The sequence below is a fragment of the Myiozetetes cayanensis genome, unplaced genomic scaffold, assembly GCF_022539395.1.
Source record: "Myiozetetes cayanensis isolate MyiCay16 unplaced genomic scaffold, myiCay2020 scf2-11, whole genome shotgun sequence".
In the NCBI taxonomy this organism is placed as follows: Eukaryota; Metazoa; Chordata; class Aves; order Passeriformes; family Tyrannidae; genus Myiozetetes; species Myiozetetes cayanensis.
In genome coordinates this window covers 70,791,814-70,812,092 of record NW_026087411.1, presented here as the reverse complement: position 1 = coordinate 70,812,092, position 20,279 = coordinate 70,791,814, and the positions used below count along the sequence as shown (strand labels likewise).

At 36.9% G+C, this 20,279-nt stretch overlaps 1 protein-coding gene across 1 annotated transcript in view; it reads right to left on the bottom strand.

The window, feature by feature from the left end:
* Positions 1-2,146: 2,146 nt before the first annotated feature.
* ATG5 (autophagy related 5) overlaps positions 2,147-20,279 on the bottom strand; it is a 70,216-nt gene continuing 52,083 nt past the window's right edge. Inside the window, exon 8 of the mRNA XM_050315927.1 lies at positions 2,147-2,685. Coding sequence (XP_050171884.1) covers positions 2,549-2,685 — 137 coding nt within the window. The 3' untranslated portion in view covers positions 2,147-2,548. The remainder of the gene's footprint in view (positions 2,686-20,279) is intronic.

The following is a 20,279-nucleotide window of genomic DNA, read 5'->3' as shown; positions in this document are numbered from 1 at the left end:
ACTATTTTAGATTCTGACCAATTCAGACCAGATCTTTTTCCAGAAGGCACAGCATTTCAAAGGGAAGTATTTAATTATGCCACAACACACCTTCTATTGTTATTGGCACATTAAGTAAAAGAAAATACAAAAATGTGATTTAATTCAGGTAAAGCAAAGATGCCACTTCATTTTCATGATGATGTGCTTTTGTTTAGATACCTCACCCAACCAGCTCTTTAAGAAGTTCCTACTTATTAAGTATTATTTAAATATTTTTGTCACTCCATGACAAAGATCTTTATTTAGTTGGAAATAAAGACAGACTCAAACTTTGTTTTATTTTTTAATAAAGTTTAAATAGTTAAAGTAAGAGGAAAGAATATGTTTTAAAGCCAATATGTTTTTTGTTCCATGCTAGGCCTTAAAGTTGGATTTACCGGCAAATACAGACCATGAGAAGAGCTGTATACTTAAAATGCTGGTGTAGAACATATTAAAATAGCCAGTGACTCCCTCCAGTTTATCTTAAAACAAAGGAAACACAATCTCTACAGTTTTTTTGAATGTATTGCCTCTTCTCCTGATTAAAGGAAAAATAATCCCTACAAAAGACACTTTTGTTAAATATGAAGACTCTACAAAATATTTGCCTTATCCATTGGCAGGACTTTGAAATTGCCCAAAATATTTAGACATGCCTGCCTAAGAGAGTTTATAAATGCCAATCCGACAATGAAACAAAAATTTCAAACAGAACTGAAAATTAGAATAACTCAACCAAATCATCCCTCTATAAGAATATTACATTTCAATTCTCCATAAACAGAGATCACCATGGTTTGTTCTGTTTTAAAAATTCTTCATGTCCTGCAGAATAGAGCATGGGTTTGTTTCATTAGTACCTTTTCCCTTCCAATCCCTCTATGCTATTTCCTTGTTTACATTTAAAACACTATCTAACCTGTCTACTGACTTTTTCTGCCCTTAGGGCTCTTCTTATCTTCAACTCTATTCTCACCCATGGAGATCCTTCCCCTCTTGCTTCATAAAGAGGTTTTTGTTCATTTGATTGATTTTTCGTTTTCTTCTTCTTCAGATACAGGTAAGTATCCTACCATAAAGGGAGCATGGAAACGAATGGGAACAGCATTGGCAGTTACCAGGACATTTACAAGCCAAGACTGTGAGTAGGAACTTCAACAGCCACTATTTTTGAAAGAAAAATGTCATGCTTTTCTTTATATTTGATAATATTTGACATATTTAATAATATGTCTACTATAAACATTGTTTTGTGCCACAAACAGCCAGAAACTGCAGACAAAGCAATAGAGCACAGTTTGATGAATTCAGTGTAACAAAAAAATTGGTAGAGGTCTAGTAGCATCTGCAATGGTAACAAACATTTAGAAACCAAAATGATCCAATAACCTAAAAATACATCTGCTAAACTAAGGAAAAATCTGTGCAATGAGATTAGAAGCTTCCACATTTCGGACTGATTGCTCAGGGACCACAGATGTGAGGAAGTATTATCTTGGAAAAGCCTTAGCTTTCCAAAATTCAAAATCATTAAAAAGCAATCTGTTCATCATTCTATGATTTAACTGTTTCCTAGTCTATGGGAATAAACAGCAGGATACAATCCTGTTTGCAACATCCATTAAGTTTTCTTAAAAAAAAAAACAAACAAAAAAACCAACCAAAAAAAAAAAAACCCCAAAACTTTTTAAAGTAAATTAAGAAAATATTCTCTGAGAAAAAAAAAATATATGAGCACAAAGAAATGCCACGACGAATCCTGAGACAAATTATCCTACATCATAGCTAGTTTATGAAAACTGGTTTGAATAATAAACACACTGGAGTATTCAGTGACAGCATACAAATCAAAAGTATTTGTAAATTATTAAGTTGTGCATGTTTTTAACTGACAAAACATGCTCATGGGCTTACTTTAAAATCTCTCACTGCTTGTTATCAAAGTTAAAAGATCATTTGCATACCAATACACATACTGTAAACATGAACTTCTCATTAAGGAAAGATGGATTTACAGTAATTTGATCTTTTACAAAAAGCTACTGGTAACCGAATCTCTCAGTGTCTAACTTTCTAGAAAATTAAACCAGTGTTTCCACCCTCAAAGCTGAAACACTACCACTTTAGGAAACAGCCCTGTTTATTTGTTAATCAGAAATACAATCAAGTGACATATTTCCATTTGCTCTTCGGCTGACAGTTTTCAGCTTCACTATATTTTACAAGAAAACAGCAGACTTGCAGAAGTCCTGTAAATTCTTTCATATCGCAACTGATTTAATTATAGCGGTGAACAAACGCAGCAGTGATGCAAAATAAGATCAGCCCAATTGCCCTTATCTGATGATAGGATCTCTCTTCCTGTTTGGCTTACAGCAGTGAGGGCTTCTTGTTTTGTTTCGGCTTTTTGTTGGTTTCTTTTTTTCTGGTCAGGCTGCCTCTGTCAAGACTGACAGAAGCAAGAAGTTGACGTGCCCTTATAATTCCAGCTTGAGAAGGATCCTCATATGAATATAGTTGAGTTTCAATCAGTAGGTCGGGGAATGATACTAATGTGGAGAAAATTATCTGGATAGCTCATATGTTCGCTTAGCCACTGAATGGGTGTTTCCAGCATTGGCTCAATTCCATGAATCATCACTTGAGTCTTCTGCTCACCATCTAATTTAAAAAAAAAAAAAAAAAAAAAAGAGAAACTACAGTATACCATTCAAAGTTCACAGAAAGATTAAAACATTTACTCAGACTTCATTTACAGTAAATTTAATTGGTGTTACAGAATTTAACATTTAACAGAACAAAAAGTAGGAACTACTGGTGTGGAAAAAGCTGAGATTTCTATCACCTAAACCAGAAACTTTGAGTTAAAATTAATTCCAAGAAAAAACTGGGTTAAAATGAAACTTAATGAAAATGCCATTCTTCCTTACTAGTTGCAAGGTTTTTTTTCTTTCCCTGCAGTGATCACAGCTTGATGTCAACCCAGCTAAGGCATATCCACCTCACCCAGCTGCAAGGCATATGAATTTTACACAGATCACATTAAAGATGCTGAGCTTTCTAAAACATACTGAGGAATTGTATCCTTAATACCGTGATCTCCTGAAAGAGCTGGACTATGTGTAATATGTCACACATACAATACCTGTAATATTCCAGAAGTAATTTTGTTTTGCTAAGAATAATTTATGTAGATCATTAGCAAAATTTCAGTTACTCCAAAGGCTGAGCTGGCACCAGCTCTTTCTCACTTAGTTTCATCTCTTGGAAAAGCTAAATTAGCAAATGATTCCCAGTATGACAAGAATATTTTCTAAGAATATTTCAATTCTTTTTATTTATACTTGTCCCAGAGGATGCAAGTACTTTGATCCTTTGATTCAAATTATGGGAACCAGCTAAAGCAACTGACATAACTGTCATGACATGAACTAAAACAACAAAAAATGAAAATTTATTTCAGAGTCTTGAGAAGAGCATACGAAATATGCTTCAAATAATGGCTGGGTGGGGGAAAGTAGGCAACAACCTTTTACTGATTTTATACTATACTATGGCATTCTCACACGGACCTACCACAGTGAAATCTACATTCAGTGGTCAAAAATATCACTGCCTTTTGTAAATGGCATTCTATGCCCCCTTCACTGCCTGTATTACAGAACAAACCACCATCCCCTCCCAGAGCTGCATGGAAAAGAGCAGAATGTAGAAGTGAATGTATCATTACTACTCTTTCATTCAACCACCCCAGTTGTAGCATAATTTGTATCTTATAAATAGATAAAATCCTATTTGTTTGGTAACCAAAATGATTTGACAGCTGTCTGAAGAAGTTTGTAGTATAACCAGGTACCTATGCCAGTGCATTAAGTTACACTGGGAAGAATCATCCTTAAATATGCAGCTGACTTCATGCTAGCAATAATTCTTCCTGTGAGAGCAGACAATTATGTTTGCTTAAAATAAGGCATTATACTTCTGTTACTTGTTACTTACATACAGTATATTCTGTACAAATTCTTGATTCCCCAAATGGCATAATATATGCATTACCACACTAAATTAAGCATAAACAACTGCTGGTTTCTGGTTTTATTGCAGACAAATCTGAAGAATGAAGCACGTAATTTAAAAGCAAACTTCTGGTATTTCCAGCCAAAACAGGTACTTACTGGGCTGAAACATTACCAGTCAGATTTTCAAGAGTATAACTCCAAAAGAAAAGATCTTGGAAACCCAGTTTTCCCATTCAGAAGTTAGGGAACACCTAAATATTCCTAATATCTAAGTAGCCTCCAAATATACGTACTTAACACTTCCAAATGAAAACCTACCTATGGTATTCCTTAAATCGGTCAGAGTTAGTGACTTTTTTTTTACATTTTATAGTGTTATTTAATTTTCAGAAAAAACTAATTTGCATTAATACAGATGACAAAATGCTGTTTTGGCATTAGCACTGTGTTAGCCTCCTATGAATATCTGACTCTTCTTAGCAAGAACTTGTAAAAAATAGATTAAATGCTTTAGAACCTCAGTATCACTTTCTTGTCATTGGAGGAAAGGCTTATACGTGATAACCATTTTCTTTGGCTCTTCTTTTACTGTGCAACAATGTTTTTTGATGTGTGTTCATGTACTCCATGCCTCTTGCTTAAAAATGACATGCAGTTAATGGGGTGTCCCATTCCCTGCTCCTTATCCAGCTTTGTCCCTTTCTCATACAAGTCTTTTATTCTGTTCCTCAGCAAACTGAGAAAGTCTCAGAGGTGAATGAAGAATTTACAGTTTAATTAAAGTCTAAATCTCTGCATTAGCATTGTTTGTGCTGTAGTATTATCTCTGACAAAGCATAACTTCTTAATTCCTTTTACCCTTGAGGCTTGACTAAAAAGATCTTATCTACCAATTCTGTATTTACTATAGCCTTCTTTCAAAAAATCCATTGTTTTTACTTTAACATTCTTGCCTCCTTTTGTTACTAGGAGCCATAAACTCTCACTTAAGTCACATTTCCTCAAACTTTCCTCAACTTTCATGTTTCCAATCACACACCCAATTTGAAATCACATACAGAGAGCCTCTCCTCTACAGATATCTGCTTGACTTTCTGTAGCAAAAAGTTGACAACAGCAAATACACTAGTAACATTACTGATAAGTATGCTTGTTTTCTCAACAGTTGTCTAATTCTTATCCATTTCCACTGTCATCTGGGTTCTGGATGATTTGCTAGCTATCATAAAAGCTTCATCCACCAGTTTTACAGACAGAATTACAAAATACACACCAACTGCGGTCCTATTCTTCCCTGCCCCATATTCTGTTCTTTTTGATAACAAAAACTAAAACTTCAACTGACAAAATGCATCCACCGAGTGTACGAGTTGCTAAACACAATATATATTTAAAGGAGTGGTGCAAAATTTAAATGACCTGATTACAAAGCTTAATGCCACTCTATGTCATTGGACCAGACCTACAAAAATTAGGGCAAATAATTCTGCTCATCTGTAGTGCACAGGGTCCAGACCTGATGATATCATTACTGTCAACACCCATTTTACAATATTCAATAATGTATTTAAAACCCCCATGATTTCCTCAAAACTAATATGTTCAAATTTTCCAGTAACCTCACCGAGTTTTTACTTCCTGTTAGAATCGTGTCAGAATTGAGTTACGTTACCTATTGCATGACCTAAGATGGTTTCTTTTACTTTGTTGCAAATTAACATCAGAAATAAGATGAAGTGGAAATACAAGAAAAATAAAAGCATAGCAATAATGTTTTGTAGGCAGACTGTGTGTGTATATAATAACTATTTACTTAAAATCAGAATATTTTTATATTACTGAAGTGATGGACAAATAAAAACCACTGTTTTGGCATTTAAAAAAAAAGGAAAAAAAAAGGCTGAAAACCAATTAAGTCATATATCAGAGTGGTTGTCCCAGGATTAAATGATTTTTCTTTTTTTTCCTTGTGGAACTCCATCAATAAAGAAGGTAGTATAGCCCCCAAAAGTCACTACTGGCAAGTGATAAGCACAGATGGCAAAGCTTTTTGGTAAAACTTAAAAATATTCCATGTCCAGAAGGCAGATAATTATGCTTACACAATACGTACTAAGACATTTCAGACCACTTAAATTTAGACACTAAGTCAAGGCAGTAACACTTTAAGCAGGTACCTGAGCCAGGCTAACGAATCATACCATGTAAAGTCAGAAGAGTTTCCAGCTCTGTACAGAAAATGGAGAGAAAAAGGCACCTCTAAAGCAAAGGGCTTAAGAAGAGATCTGCTTCTCTATCATCTAAAACGTGTCTCAGTGTTCCTGATCAGAAAACCACCGTGATCCAGTCGAAGTATTGGCAAAGGAGTCTCTTTTGCAGATAGGCATCTACTGGAAAGAAGCAAGAGAGAGTGGCCTGTTGCATCTCAACAGAGTCCTTGAGGCAGTGGCTCAAAGTCCTCCTCAGCCTGAGGCAGTCTGAGTCCACTCTTCCTTCTTTAAGGGGAATGCCCTAAGGACTACAATATTTGCTGTTTCGAATACACAGCTTCCTTAAAAAGCCCTCAGTGTTCAGGGATCAGTGAGATACAGGAAGAGAACAAAAACGAAAATCTGTAGTCTTCTAGTCTTCAGAGAAGGTGGAAAGATGTGCAATGTCATGGTATCACACAGTAAGTTTTTCCATTTCCTTTAGCTATGTAAGTTATGGTTTGCAAAGTAAACCACTCAGTATTAGGAAAATGAGCTTATTCAGCATCAGTTCAGACTGTTGCATTCTAAATACATTTTTTATACCTTACTATTAATTAACTTATTATTTAAAAAGAAAGAATTGAAGATGGAGGGAAAAGAAAAGGTTGGTTTAGTTTTGAGACTCAAGTGCCTAAGAGCAGCATAGTGAGAAGGCACTACTTCTGCTAGAGGCACTTATTTCAGCAGTTTTTCACACAGATTAGCACCTCAATGCTCACTGATGCTGCAGCGACAGACATACTCCCTTTCACCTACACAAGATCAGCTCCTCTAGCCAGACTAATCCGTGATGTACCACTTAAAATTCTTTAGTGGGATGAAATACCTCCCTTCCGATTTGTGGCCTCAGGCAATCACCTGTCAGGACAATCTAGCAGGCTTAAAGCCCTTCACTGATAGACAATACAAGATACTCAGGATTTAGCAAAAGTGTTCCTGGAGTACTCTGTTGGAATCCTCTGCATGCAAGTGCTCTGCATGGCAAGTCCCAGAATCCACCCGTAGTCAGGAGTAGCACCACTTATAAAATTGGCTTTACAGCCCTAAATAGGGAAGTAGTGCTTCAAACTACAAGCAAAAAATGCACTTCTTGCATGATACAAGGCCAAGGAACTATACTGGACAAGGATACTTAAATGTGTAACGAGTAAAAACAACCAGGTGTCGTGCAGTAGCAGCATTTTAATAACGTATCATAACTAGATTCCAGCTTTTTCAGTTGTGAAGTGAGCCATAGATATTTGCTTGCTCATCTTCAGAATACATTGTACTTTCTGGATTAGATGATCCTAAAGGTATTCCTGGCAATAGCTATATGCTACTGTAGGAAAACTCCTCTTGGGTCAGCATTATAAGAAGCAGAGTTCTCCTTTTGTGCTTGAGGTGTGGTTGCTGTCCTTCCCACTTCTCCTGCTCCTCAGATTACCAGGCAGAACAGGCCCTTAGGCATAAGTATCTTGAAACGCCAGAGCACTCCTTGACAGCATGTGTTCAGCACCTGGTGCCTGGGACATCTCTGAATCTGAAGACACACACCAACATCTCCACTGGGAAGATTTTAATCCAGCTCTTTAGGATCTCTTAGGAAATTACTTACAGACACATGGCTTTCAGTAATGTGCTTCGTGTGAGTAACGTAATGTGCAACCACTGAGTTTGTTACTGACAGATATGGCTGACCCAATTTTAAAAGCCTAAAGCCAAAGCTGGGCAGGGCTAAGTCTCCGGCAAGCAAAAGTGAACATTTTCTTCTTGGAAGTAAGGCTTCTGATCTAGCACAGAGGATCACATATGTGACACATACATACACATGTGCAATTCTTTACAGAAGACTATTCTATATTAGCAAGCAAATTCAAAGACTGTGTTCTAACCTGTAACCACAGGTGGTAAGAAAGCACTGAACAGCAGCTGGAGTTATCTTTCCCCTCTGTAGGTACCTCAGCTTGGATATTCTAGGACACACAGAGAGGAGACAGTCCCAAACAAGCCTCCTAGTCTAAAGAAGTACTCCTCCAGTGACTTCTGCACTGGTAGTAGAATAGAAACAAACAAGCATTTAATAAACATACTTCATTTTTTGCAATTTTAAGTAGGTAGCATCTCTAAAAACCCTCAAACCTCAATATTGTCATCAATGGTTCCATTTGATACAGGAATCTTTCAACTGCTAGCCCTAAAACTGTTTATTACTGAAAACAGCTCCAATGTCCAATATTAAAATTGACAATGACTGGGTACCATTTACAACAAAACAAGCTTCATGATTATTTTGATTGTGTGTGCTACAGAAAAAAAAATCTCATGTGCTCATAAAATACAAAAAGAAACTAGGCTAAGAGGTATTTGTGAACATTTCCACATTACTTTTGTAATATTTACTATAGCCAGATACCACATATTTTTTAATTTATGGAAAAATATTTCTTTATTTAGTAAGCAAGCTTAGCTACAGAATGAATTAAACTATCTATAAATCAAGTACTAAAGCTTTGCATTTCTTCAGTATCTTTAAAAAATATTAGAAGTTAAAACATTATTTCAGTCTTATTCATTCATAAACTCCAACTTAACTGGAATATCTCCAATCTGTTTCTGGCATGTGTAGGTGTAAAAGTGACCAAAGTACAGAAACACAGTGAGATGTTCTGACTCCACAGTAATGACAACCTCAATATAAAGGTCTTAAATAGAAAAACAAACTTGTATTCTGAACAAATCTTACCTACTTAGCTGAATACTAACAGGAGCTCAATACCTACATATGGGAACTGCATAGAAGAGTGGATTTTGGTCAAATCTCATAGCAAAATGATCAGTTGCTCTTTAATGAACTCAGCACAAGTACTTTAGACAGAGAACACTTACATTCTCTTTACTGATATAAAACATTTCACATTTAAGAAGTGATAGCTTCAAGGTCTAAGTTTACCACGCATTCTACTGAGCAGGGCTTTTTTCAGTTAAAATTCTTTAAATGGGAATAAAATCTTAGTAGGAGTTTTCAGAAGCTTCACAGTAGCCCCCAGGCCTTCCTTACTTTTTTGTGAATTCCATCCTATGCAAAAGTGACCCTGTTTGTCACAGTAGTAGGCTTTATTGCTAGAAGTGACTCATTTTCCTTAGCAATCTTAACATACTTTTAACCTCACTTTGACCACACATAAACGACCAAAACCCTCATTCCCTTCCTCTCCCCTAATTTTGAGTAACTATCAGTTTAAAGAGACACGCAGATGACACACACTGGATCGAATCAGCAGATACACTGTTCAGTATCCTCTGACCAAGAGCATAAACACACAAAAAATTCTGCAAAGCCAACTCTAAAATAGCCTAGCCACAACAAAAGGTTCCTCTGACCTCAAACATTTTAGAAGCTGATATGTGACATGAAAGCACAGGACTGACTTTTCCTTCCTGCCTATGTATCTCAACAGCCCTGGTGAAAGCCACTGAAGCTGATTTCAGGTGAAGAACTCATACACAGAAATACATGGTCAACACGCCATTCAGAATAAGTTAGAACAAGTCTCTTTCTTAAAATGACTCTGTATCAGGAATAAACATTGCTCCAAACACAAGACAAAGTTTGGAGAATAAGAATTTCAGTTTCTGGATGTAATCTAACTGCCCAACATGAATACAAATAAACAACCACAAAGATCTGGTTAACTATCAGCAACAAGACAATATCACTTATGTTAATCATTGGTAGCAACATGAGTTCAATTGCTCAAGCTGAAGGTCACCATTTTCCTAAATGTATGTTTTCAGCTTGGGATATTCTTGGTATCTGCTCAGATATCCCAGAGAGCTGTCAACTATGGCAAGTTCCTGCCCTGAAAGATAACTAATGACAAATAAAATCTACAACTTTGTATTTTGTTTAAAATTTTCTTTTAAAAGGAATGTAAATTTTTAATACCTTTACTGAACAGCTCACAGAAAACAGAGCAAGAGTGCTTGACCTATCTTTTCTAAATCATTAATTTGATCTTTTAAATTCTTCTTCAAAATAAACAGACACATCAGTCTCTCCATCTTGGAGTGTTTTGTCACTCATATTACATATCTCAATATAACCCTTACAGCACCTTGATGCCATTTTACCAGAGCTCCTGCTTCTTGTCCAAAATGCTGTGATAGAACTAGACCTGTAGCAACCTCAGTGAACTCTGTTCTTGCAGAGTACTGGACTACAAAAGCCCAACTCCAGTCAAGATATGAATATGGACTGTCATTAAGTCCATATTCACTGATTTAGCTTTAATTACTGCTCTGTTTTTTGCACGGTTTTGATGCAGGCCAGTTGGCTGATCTCTACATGATCTTCTTGTGGCATAAACATCTCAACCTGTGACTTAACAGAGAGGAAAAAAGCTTCTTTGTCACAGTTCTTAATATGATTTGATCCCCTGGATTATATTCCAACACATGCCTAGCATTCTCTATTCCCAAAATGGAAGTAAGATGAATATGCAATATTATCATTGACATAAAATATCACTAAATACTGAGATGAAATCAAATATTTGATTCATAATTTTCTTCTCCATCCAATTTTTCCTCTCTTGTTATTTCCTGTCATCTTCTACCTCAAGTCTATCCTCAGGTTAGATAGTCACATTTCTGAAACACAACCAAAAAAAGTGGATTAAAATAGTCACCACAAGCAAGTTTATTACCAAGTTTATTACACTTTGGAGCAGCTCACAAGAACTTGGCTTACACTTCTAATCTCATAGGAGCCAGAAAGCATGTAAATTAACTAGAAAACTTTTTTCTACTGAAAAAGTCCATTGAAAAAGTTTTTAGAGAAAGAGAATTTGGCCTCAAACACTCTTAAGCAGACTAAACTCAAGCAGACTATTTTTAACAATTCCCCAAAACAGTTACTGACAGTAATGCTGTCTAAGACAACCAAGGGAATTTTTCCTTCTGTAAAAGAGTTCATTCATGCAGCTCAATGAAAAAGCAGATAGAGGATGGAAATGAAAGCTTTACTTAACTAAACATTGCAGGGTTTTTTTAATTATTATTTTGATTCTTGTATATTTCATAGAAGTTTTTTAATAGGCTTGATGACAGAATACTAAAATATTTTTCTTAAACATCTGACATTTTAGTATTTAAAAGGTTTCAGAAGACCTTACAAGACTGAGCTCAAGATGCTTCCCATCAAACATCTAGTTTCAAGGAGAATAAAAAAAAATATAAGATTAAACTCCCAGGAAGCATTCTTATTACCCTTCTTCCTTAGAATCAATGCCTTAGCCTCAGCCTTGAACTGGTAATAAACCTGTGCTAGTTTAGAAAAGAGTGGGGTAAGCGACTGAGGTTTATAAAACAATTCTCTGCACCGTGTTAAGTTTGGCCACGCACATGTGGACGAAGTGACAAAGTTCAACACAAATCATCAAATCATCCTGCTGCTCCGTGTAACCAGCGAGCACACAATACATTTATATATACAAGGAACGGGCAGGGTGTGCATTAAAAGATAAACACTTGAATGTGTGACAAACTGAGGCCAACTCATCCATGATATGTTTTCCATTGCTGAGGGAGAGATAAATCACTTTTAGGGGTTTTGTAGGTTTTCTGAACAACAGGCATCTTGACTTAAAATAAGTTAACCCTTTCATGCACCATGCCCTTAATTAGATGTGAGGTTGCCCTTCCCTCTAAACTGTGTAGAGCTGACCTTCAGAAATTAGGGCTATCTCTGTATACAGCTAGGGAGCTAAATGAGGTCAATGTGGTTCTAGAGAAAAACCCCACAAAATAAAAACAAACCCCATTTGATAAATATTTTTGTCTATGAAGTTTGGCCTAAAGCAAATCAATTTTCTGTAAAAGACCTTGCTGCTAATAGCTTGTGAGAACTTTTATAATGTCATTGTTTTCAAAATACTATTATGCCAAACAATTAAATAACAAATTCTCTATGCAATCATACTATATATTCCCTAAACATTTGCACATTCATACACTTTTGAAGGTTTTAATGGCATTCTTGAACTTTCAACCTCTAGTTTACTTCATTTTCAAGTTACTATAATTCACATCATGCCTGCAAATATTCTGTGGTTCTAATAGCTGTCCATCTTTTATAAAGAACTTTCCAGCTGACCAAATGATGACCTACTCCCAGCAAGGCAAAGAAGGATTAATGTTTCTGAAAAATCACTGTCAATACAGAAGAGAGCAGCACATATGCTTGTTTTCAAGCCATACTGCTAATTGTTAGTTTATCTGCTCAGTTTAATAAATGAAATTCAAACGTGGACATTTGGACATAATTACAGTTTAAAAACACTTGGTCGAAGAGTGATAAGCAACACATACAGATTGAAAGCTTAACTGCTGTTATTTCATGTTTTGTGCCTTCCCCCACTTAATTAGAGAAAAACAAACTGGTTTTTTCCTTTTAAAAAATGCTACTTCCAGGAATATTATTATGTTGTTTAACAAAGTAAACAACTTCACAAGCAAACGATACGTGAAAATGGAGATGAGCTGGTCAATTATGTCCAAACTATGGACAGTTTTGTTCCATGTCTGACAAATTCTTCGACCTCTGCTAAGCTGATCAGTAAAAACTCAGCTAATTGAATCCATCGATGTGAAAAACCACAGGCTGAAGTCTGTACTGCATACATCAAGCTGAAGGATTTCTGCTTCAGCCATGGCAGTAATAGTGAGTGGGGTCAGGTCAAAGAGGGTTAAAGCAAGTCAGGATATAGCCAAAGGAATACATCAAACACTGATTTTAAAAGGGCAATTAATCTTAGACAGAAATGCTTCCTGGGGAATGAGATCTCAATCTTAAGAGCACACTACATGATGTTGCAGTAAAAATGTACATATACAAGCTTAGAGAGCTTTCATCCTGTGATCACAAACAGAAGGGGAGTGCTGTTTATCAGAGAAATACAAACCCTTGCTAAAATACTTACATTAGCTTCTTCCGGGCCCTTGCTCATTGAAAAATAAATTCTGTAATGAGCAGGCAGTAGAGTTTGCACACATGAAATATCTTTTTTTTTCTGTACATGTACTGTAAGTTCTTTTGAACAGCTATCAGACTAAAGTATTTAGAGATCTCTATCACAGTAAAATTAAACAATTTAGTATTGAAAAAAATCAGGAAAGGGTGGCTAAAGGAGTAAAGGAATACCTGCAGGGCTCTTTACACTGAACACTTAAGTTTAAAAAAAACAAACTAACCAACCCTCCCCAAAACAGCTACCTGGCCAGAGTTAAAACTGGAAATGAATTTTCATCAAAGTTCATTTTAGTTTTTCCATTCCAAAATATCAAGAGAGTTAGTTACAAAACTCATAATCACATAATCTCTATTTTTAATGAGAGCTTGACTCATAACCTAAGTATTTTTATCTTAGAGTTCAGAAAGTATTTTTCCATTTTATAGTAGAAAAACAGATCCATAAATCTTAGAACACAGACATACAGCATTTGCAAACAAAGTTTGCTAAGTTAGTATCATTAATTAGTTAGCAATGTTACTACAAATCATTAGCCATGTGGACAAAACACTGTGGGTACATAGCTCTGAAATGAGTTACACCTAATTTTGCTGCATTAGTTCATTAAAGAGAACTGGCTTTGCAACTACCCTTCCATCTGAGGATACTGATGCCCAACATCACCAGTGGCAGAATGGCATCTGTTTGTGTATCTGGTCCATACATCTGCCTTCTTGGCTTAAATTGTTCATCAGCAGCTTGCACAAAGATACTAGACTTACGGAGGTTTCCCAAAGTGTAGACACCCACTGCATTTTGTCATTGTAAATGTGGTGATGGTACCATCAGAAAAAAGGATAATGAGCACAAGAACCCTCAAATCTTCACTGACTGTAGCACCTCTGTGCACATGCCAAGCCGCTGCGTAAGGCTTTGGCTTTGACATAAGTTTAACCATGGTTTTCTTACAAATAGTCTCCAAATGGCTACAGGTGCAAAATAAGATGTAAAGTTATCCAGTGTTTATCCACTGAATGTGAAGTTAACAAAATATCTGACTAAAACGAGGTATTCAAACAGGGCACAACTACTATAAGTAAGTGCTGCTGAACCCTTAGAGAAAAGAGTAGGACACAGTACCTAGTATTATTAGTGGATTACTCTGCTATACATTATTGGTAAGACTGCTATTTTTCTCCTAATTATTTTTTGTAGGTCCTTTAGTTTTGCAGGTTCTGTTACTTCCAGCCCTGTAAGAGTTTTATCTCCTGGAAAAATCAGATTATACCTATATGCATCAAGGCAGAATAGAACCAGACTGCAAGAGAGGTGAAAGGAAGATGGGAATGATTTCCACCAAAGACACAGTACATATACCTGATTTAAAGGTATAGATGCAACTCATAAAATGGATCAGAATCCACTCTCTGAACCTCAGGGCAAGTGCCAGAAAACAGCTCATGCCTATTCAGCTAAACTATCTCCCTCTCCATTATTGCATATTGAGAATAATCCCCAGACTGTTAATCCATGAACACCGCTCAAATTTTCTGGGAGAGTATTAATTGCACTTGAACAAAATTATGCCAGAGAACTGCTGATAGTCATACAGTGCAAACCACATATGTTCTAGCCCTCTTCTGTTTACAAGTGTAAATAAAACCACTAAGACCACAACATCCAAATCTCATTGTGTGCTGCAGTGCCCTCGTTGAGAACTTCACGTTGTGGGTCTTCAGAAGGTTATTACTGTCTCCTGAAAGCTTTGGTAGACCCAACTCTCCAGTTCCTCTCCACCAATTACAACACTAAAGGCATTGCCACATTTTCTATGACACTAACCATAAAAACAGATCATGTAAGTCTATTTTGTGTACTTTAGTTGTTGCTGACATGCTTGTTGCTGTCAACAAGTATATATGAGAAATTGGAAGAGAGGTTTGTTTTGCATTTCTTTTCTGTGAAGTTTTTGATGGGTCAGTCACACTGAGTGACCTCTGTGTTCCCTTTGTAGTAAGATGGACTGATTTAGATCATGATTCAAAAAAAATCTCTTAACTCTGCTACTGACCTCAGTGTGACCAGGTACAAGCCACATCACCCCCCGTGCCTCTCAATTTCTCCTTCCTCTTTGTCTCTCTTTACTCATCTTTTGTCTAAGTGATAAATTCCGTGGAAACACATCGCAACACGTGTGCAGTGCATAAAGAACCTGAGGTCTCCTGCTAAAAATAAAAATACTCATTTTAAAACTGAAAATTCAACACAAGCAAAACATTTTGTCAAGATGCTTCGATTCCAACAGTTGTCCTAGAACTCATATACATGGTAGATTACTAGAAATCTAGTACTAGAAAAGTATGAGACAAATTACTAGAAAAGGGTTTCTGTCAGTAATTTTCTACAATCTTTTCTTGACTGCCTAGATTTTCAGATCTATAGATTCCATTAGGAAACTGGTGGTGGGACGCTGATGTTCCCAGGAAGAGAAGACTACTCTAGGATGAAAAACCCACCTCCCTTCTCCAGAGAATTTTAGAAGAGCTAGCTTGCAATTTTCCAACAGAATAAGCTAAATTTCAAAAAGAATTTCTATTTTGCTCTGTGAAGGGTTTTACTTTCTCTATTTCTTACTACTACAGTTAATGATAGACTTAAAAAACTTTGTTGTGCCCGAATGAATTCATTGGCCTTTTGACAAATTTAAAGAGAATAGTCTGGAGTCTGATACTAATAAAACTTATTGGGTGGCCAGCAGAACAAATGTAGCTGAAGCTGAACACATTTCCAAAGGCTTGTTCAAGGAACAGGATTATTTCCCTATTTGCTGTACCTCTTCCTACAGTCTATCCTTCTGAATGTGCATGCTTGTGCACTCCCAGAAACCACTTCTAAGTCCCAAAGAAAAAGCACATTACTCTTATGATGTTAGGAAAGTTGTTGGACACAAGAGGAAAGACTAGACTAGAATAGACTACTGCAGTTGGAAGGGACCTATAATAATAATCTTGTCCAGCTGCCTGGGCAATCCAGGGCTGACCAAAAGTTAAAGCATGTTATTAAGGGTATTGTACAAATGCCTCAAACACTGACAGGCTTGGGAATTGACCAGCTCTCTAGAAAACCTGTTCCAGTGTTCAACCATCTTCTCAGTAAAGAAATGCTTCCAAAGATTCAGTCTAAACCTCTGTGGGACAGCTTTGAGCCACTCCCAGATGTCCTATCACTGGATACCAGGGGGAAGAGTTCAGTACCTCCCTTTGTATTTCCCTCTTCATAAAGCTGTAGAGAGCAATAAGGTCACTCCCCAGCCTCCTTTTCTCCAAATCCACAGTCCTCATCTGCTCTTCACAGAACACACCTTCCAGCCCTGTCACCAGCTTTGTTGCTCTCCTCTGGATGCACTCAAGTACCTCGGCATCCTTAAACTGCAGGGCCCAGAACTGCACAGAGCACTTCAGGTGAGGCTGCACCAATACTGAATACACTGGGATAATCACCTCTTCTGACCATCTGTGTTTGATGCACCCCAGGATGTGGCTGCCAGGACACACTGCAAGGCCTGCTGCCAGTCAGCACCCCCAGGCACCTTTCTGCAGGGCTGCTCTCCAGCTGCTTCTCTCCCAGTTTATACCTGTGCTCTGCATTACTCTGTCCTAGGTGAAGAGTCTGGCATTTGGACTTACTAAATTTCACCCCATTTGCCACTAGGAAAGGGGCAAACAAATGGATTGTAGAGATGATGGAGAAATCCTTAAAACCAAGCTATGCTTGCTGTTTCCTGAGAAGTTCTAAGCAGAAAGATCACAACTAGCCCTGGATACCCATTATGTTTCCTCTTTTCTTTTGAGAGCAAGAAAGCCAGAACATTCTGCACACACAGAAGCCCTCTCTGACTTTGCAAAGAACCTGTTTAAAAATCAAGATGGCTAACAAGACAACATATAAACAGCACAGCTGTTAACTGTCATTAACTCTCAGATTATTTGCACCTTCCCATGTGGTCATGACAAATGAATTCCATATTAATTAGTTCTGTAGTAATGACTATTAATTCCAAAATCTCAAGACAACCTCTGGACTTCCACCCCTTTTGATCAAAAAGGACTACTAAATCAAAAGGTATGCAATTTTAACATAGAAAAAAACCCCTTTCTACTCCAACTTTTAAAAAAAAGGCAACTGAGGCAAGCAGGTGTTTGTGGGATTTAAAAAAAAAAAAAAAAAAAGAAATCAAAGCCAGCATTCAGTCAGATGAAAGTCAGATGCAGAAGGATAACCCAAGCAGATGGCCTAGTTAGGAAAGGATAACAGGCACAAATAATGACTCACACCAGAAAGGACACGTACATGATGACCTCCTCCAACGCGGAAAGCACCACTGAGTCAAGGACACAAGGAGGGCGGAATAGCTTAAGTAGTGGTCTGAAGTTCAGTTGTGGCCTGCAAGATGACTCTTACAGTAGAGGAGACAGTAGACTAGAATTCATATCACTGGTGAGCTTTTAATCATCTTTTAGTACACCTACACTCTACAAGACCTTCAACCCTTCACAATACTCTCATACCCATGTAGGATGAAAGTGGGGCTAATAAACTGTCTTAAACTGACCAAGGCTTGTTATATTTCTAAATTTAGGTGGCTTGGGAAAGTATTTCAGCACTGTACCTCCACAGCACCAAAAAGCAGAGAGCACAAGCAGTCAGACTTACTAGATAGACATGGGGAGCAAAGGTTTCCTAAGTTTGCTCACCATGGGAGCAGCAAGGACTGGGATGGTCTGGTGCTGCTTCAGCTCCCACAGTAAGCTCCACATCAAGTTAATGCTAACCTCAGGCAGAGCAAGCCCTATCATATTTCATCTCTATCCAAAGACATTCACGCTGCATACATTTACCTCCTATTTGTCATTTGCATCAAAATGAGGAGCCTACATGGCAAATCTAATCTAAATTCAATTTTTTGTTTGACTAATTTACTGGAAGTCAGTGCTTCGAAAACTGAGGAAGAACAAACACAATTAATATGTAGTCTCTCTTACAATATACATTAAAAAAAGCTGAGAGCTAATTGAAAACAGTTGATCCTAATTTTACAAAATCATTCAGTACAGCAAGTCTTAAGAGAAAAATCCTGGAAGTCTTTTTGATCCTTGTTTTATTTCTGAAAGAACTAATGACACTGCTGTAGAAAGAGGTCAGTTCACACAGCTTTTCTGAATGAACAACAATGCTGTGAAAACTGGGATTGATTGATAGCCTACTGTTTGCGTCATTATGTCCAAATGTTTACCATTTGAGTCTTCAAGGAAGCATGAGACAAAAATCAAAACAAGTTTTGTGAAGACTTCAACAACACTGGCAAATTAAAATTGTATCCAGAATTGTTTAGACATGATAGCAGTGGAAGAAAACTGCTTCCTTCTGCATTATACAGTTTTTATCTTTGCATTATGGTCGATGTCTTTCTTACGTTTCTGGTGTGGAAGAGGAAAGAAGTCGTTCCCTCCCCCAGAACAATTCTGTTTTCTATCATTTTAACCCTTTGTATCTTAAAAGCACTCTGTTGAACTCAACACTGTTTCCTCTTGTAGTTGTTACTCTGTAGTTATATAAGATCACATTGTATTTCTCCCCTTCTCCTACTAAGATGAGTCACTATTTCTAAATTAACTGTTTACAGTATTAGGATGTTCTCTTACAGGAACTTCATAAATGTCTACTAAACATTTTTTTTCCTAATTGTTGTGAATTATTCACATTTTTTTTCCAATTTGATAAACGGTGAGCTTCGAAACTGGTGTTACTTCTGGAAGCAAAGGTCTCTTAATTGGCAACAGGAACGCTACCACCAGATGCAGAAAACCATGGGGAAATACAGCATGACTTCCCCGAAGCAACAGATAGATAACACTTGATTTAATTATCTGTCATAAATGACACTCTTGTTGTAAGAAGGTGGCCTAATCTACCTAATCTCAGTAAGACAGAAGATCAGAGACATTAGGGGAAAATAGGTGCTATCTCCTTCAGGCACTGATAATTTTATTATTTGACAGTTTGGGGAAAAATACCCATAAGTAACATGTTCTACAATATCAGATTTGTAGCCTTATGCTATATTTACATGCAACAACAGAGTCTTAGCATCTTTTCTTCCTTACCTGCATAGAAACTATAACTATGCAGTCTAAGAGACCATGGATAGGATCAAGCTTCATCTTAGTCTGTTCCTGCATCATTCACTAAATCTTCCCACAAACAGCAATAGCTCTGAAGTTATTTAAATGACTGCCTAATTTTCTGGAACTGGGAACTACTGCAGACAATTCCACTTTACCACACAAGAACTGTCCAATTAAAGAACCAACTTTTGTCTGTGCAAGTGGCATCCACAAGCACAGGAAAAAAGATCAGACAATGAGTTGACAAGCTGTAGCATGAATAATCAGAATAATGTGATTCTAACCCTGGAGTCCTTATGAATGGGTGTTTCATATTAAAATAAAAAAAACCTGTCATGAACTTAGATTCAAAAACTACATGATGCACAGTCTAGGAGAAGTAAAACTATAGGACTTTGGACTGTTGGCCAGAAAGGATCTTTGTACAATTTCAAGAGTGAAAAATGGTGAATGAAAAGGGGGACAATGGACAATTTTATTCTGGACTTCACTGAGTAACCAGGACACTGGGCATCTTGAAGGACAACTGAATTCCAAGAGAAACTGAGAAATGGAAAATACTGATAGAGAGGCACAGTCCCTAGGTGTCGAAATAGTTTAGATTTCCATATCCAGTGGTAAAAAAAAATGTTGGAAAACACAAGGAAACTGAAGTAGAAGTATAGATAATAGACCATCACAGGACAAAAAGGTGGAAAACAAGAAGAAAAAAAATTAAAGGAGAAGTGACAATGACTAACTACTTCCCCAAAGAACTAGGTCTATTCCTGTTAGAAAATCAGCTAAGGTCTGAAAAACTACAAAATT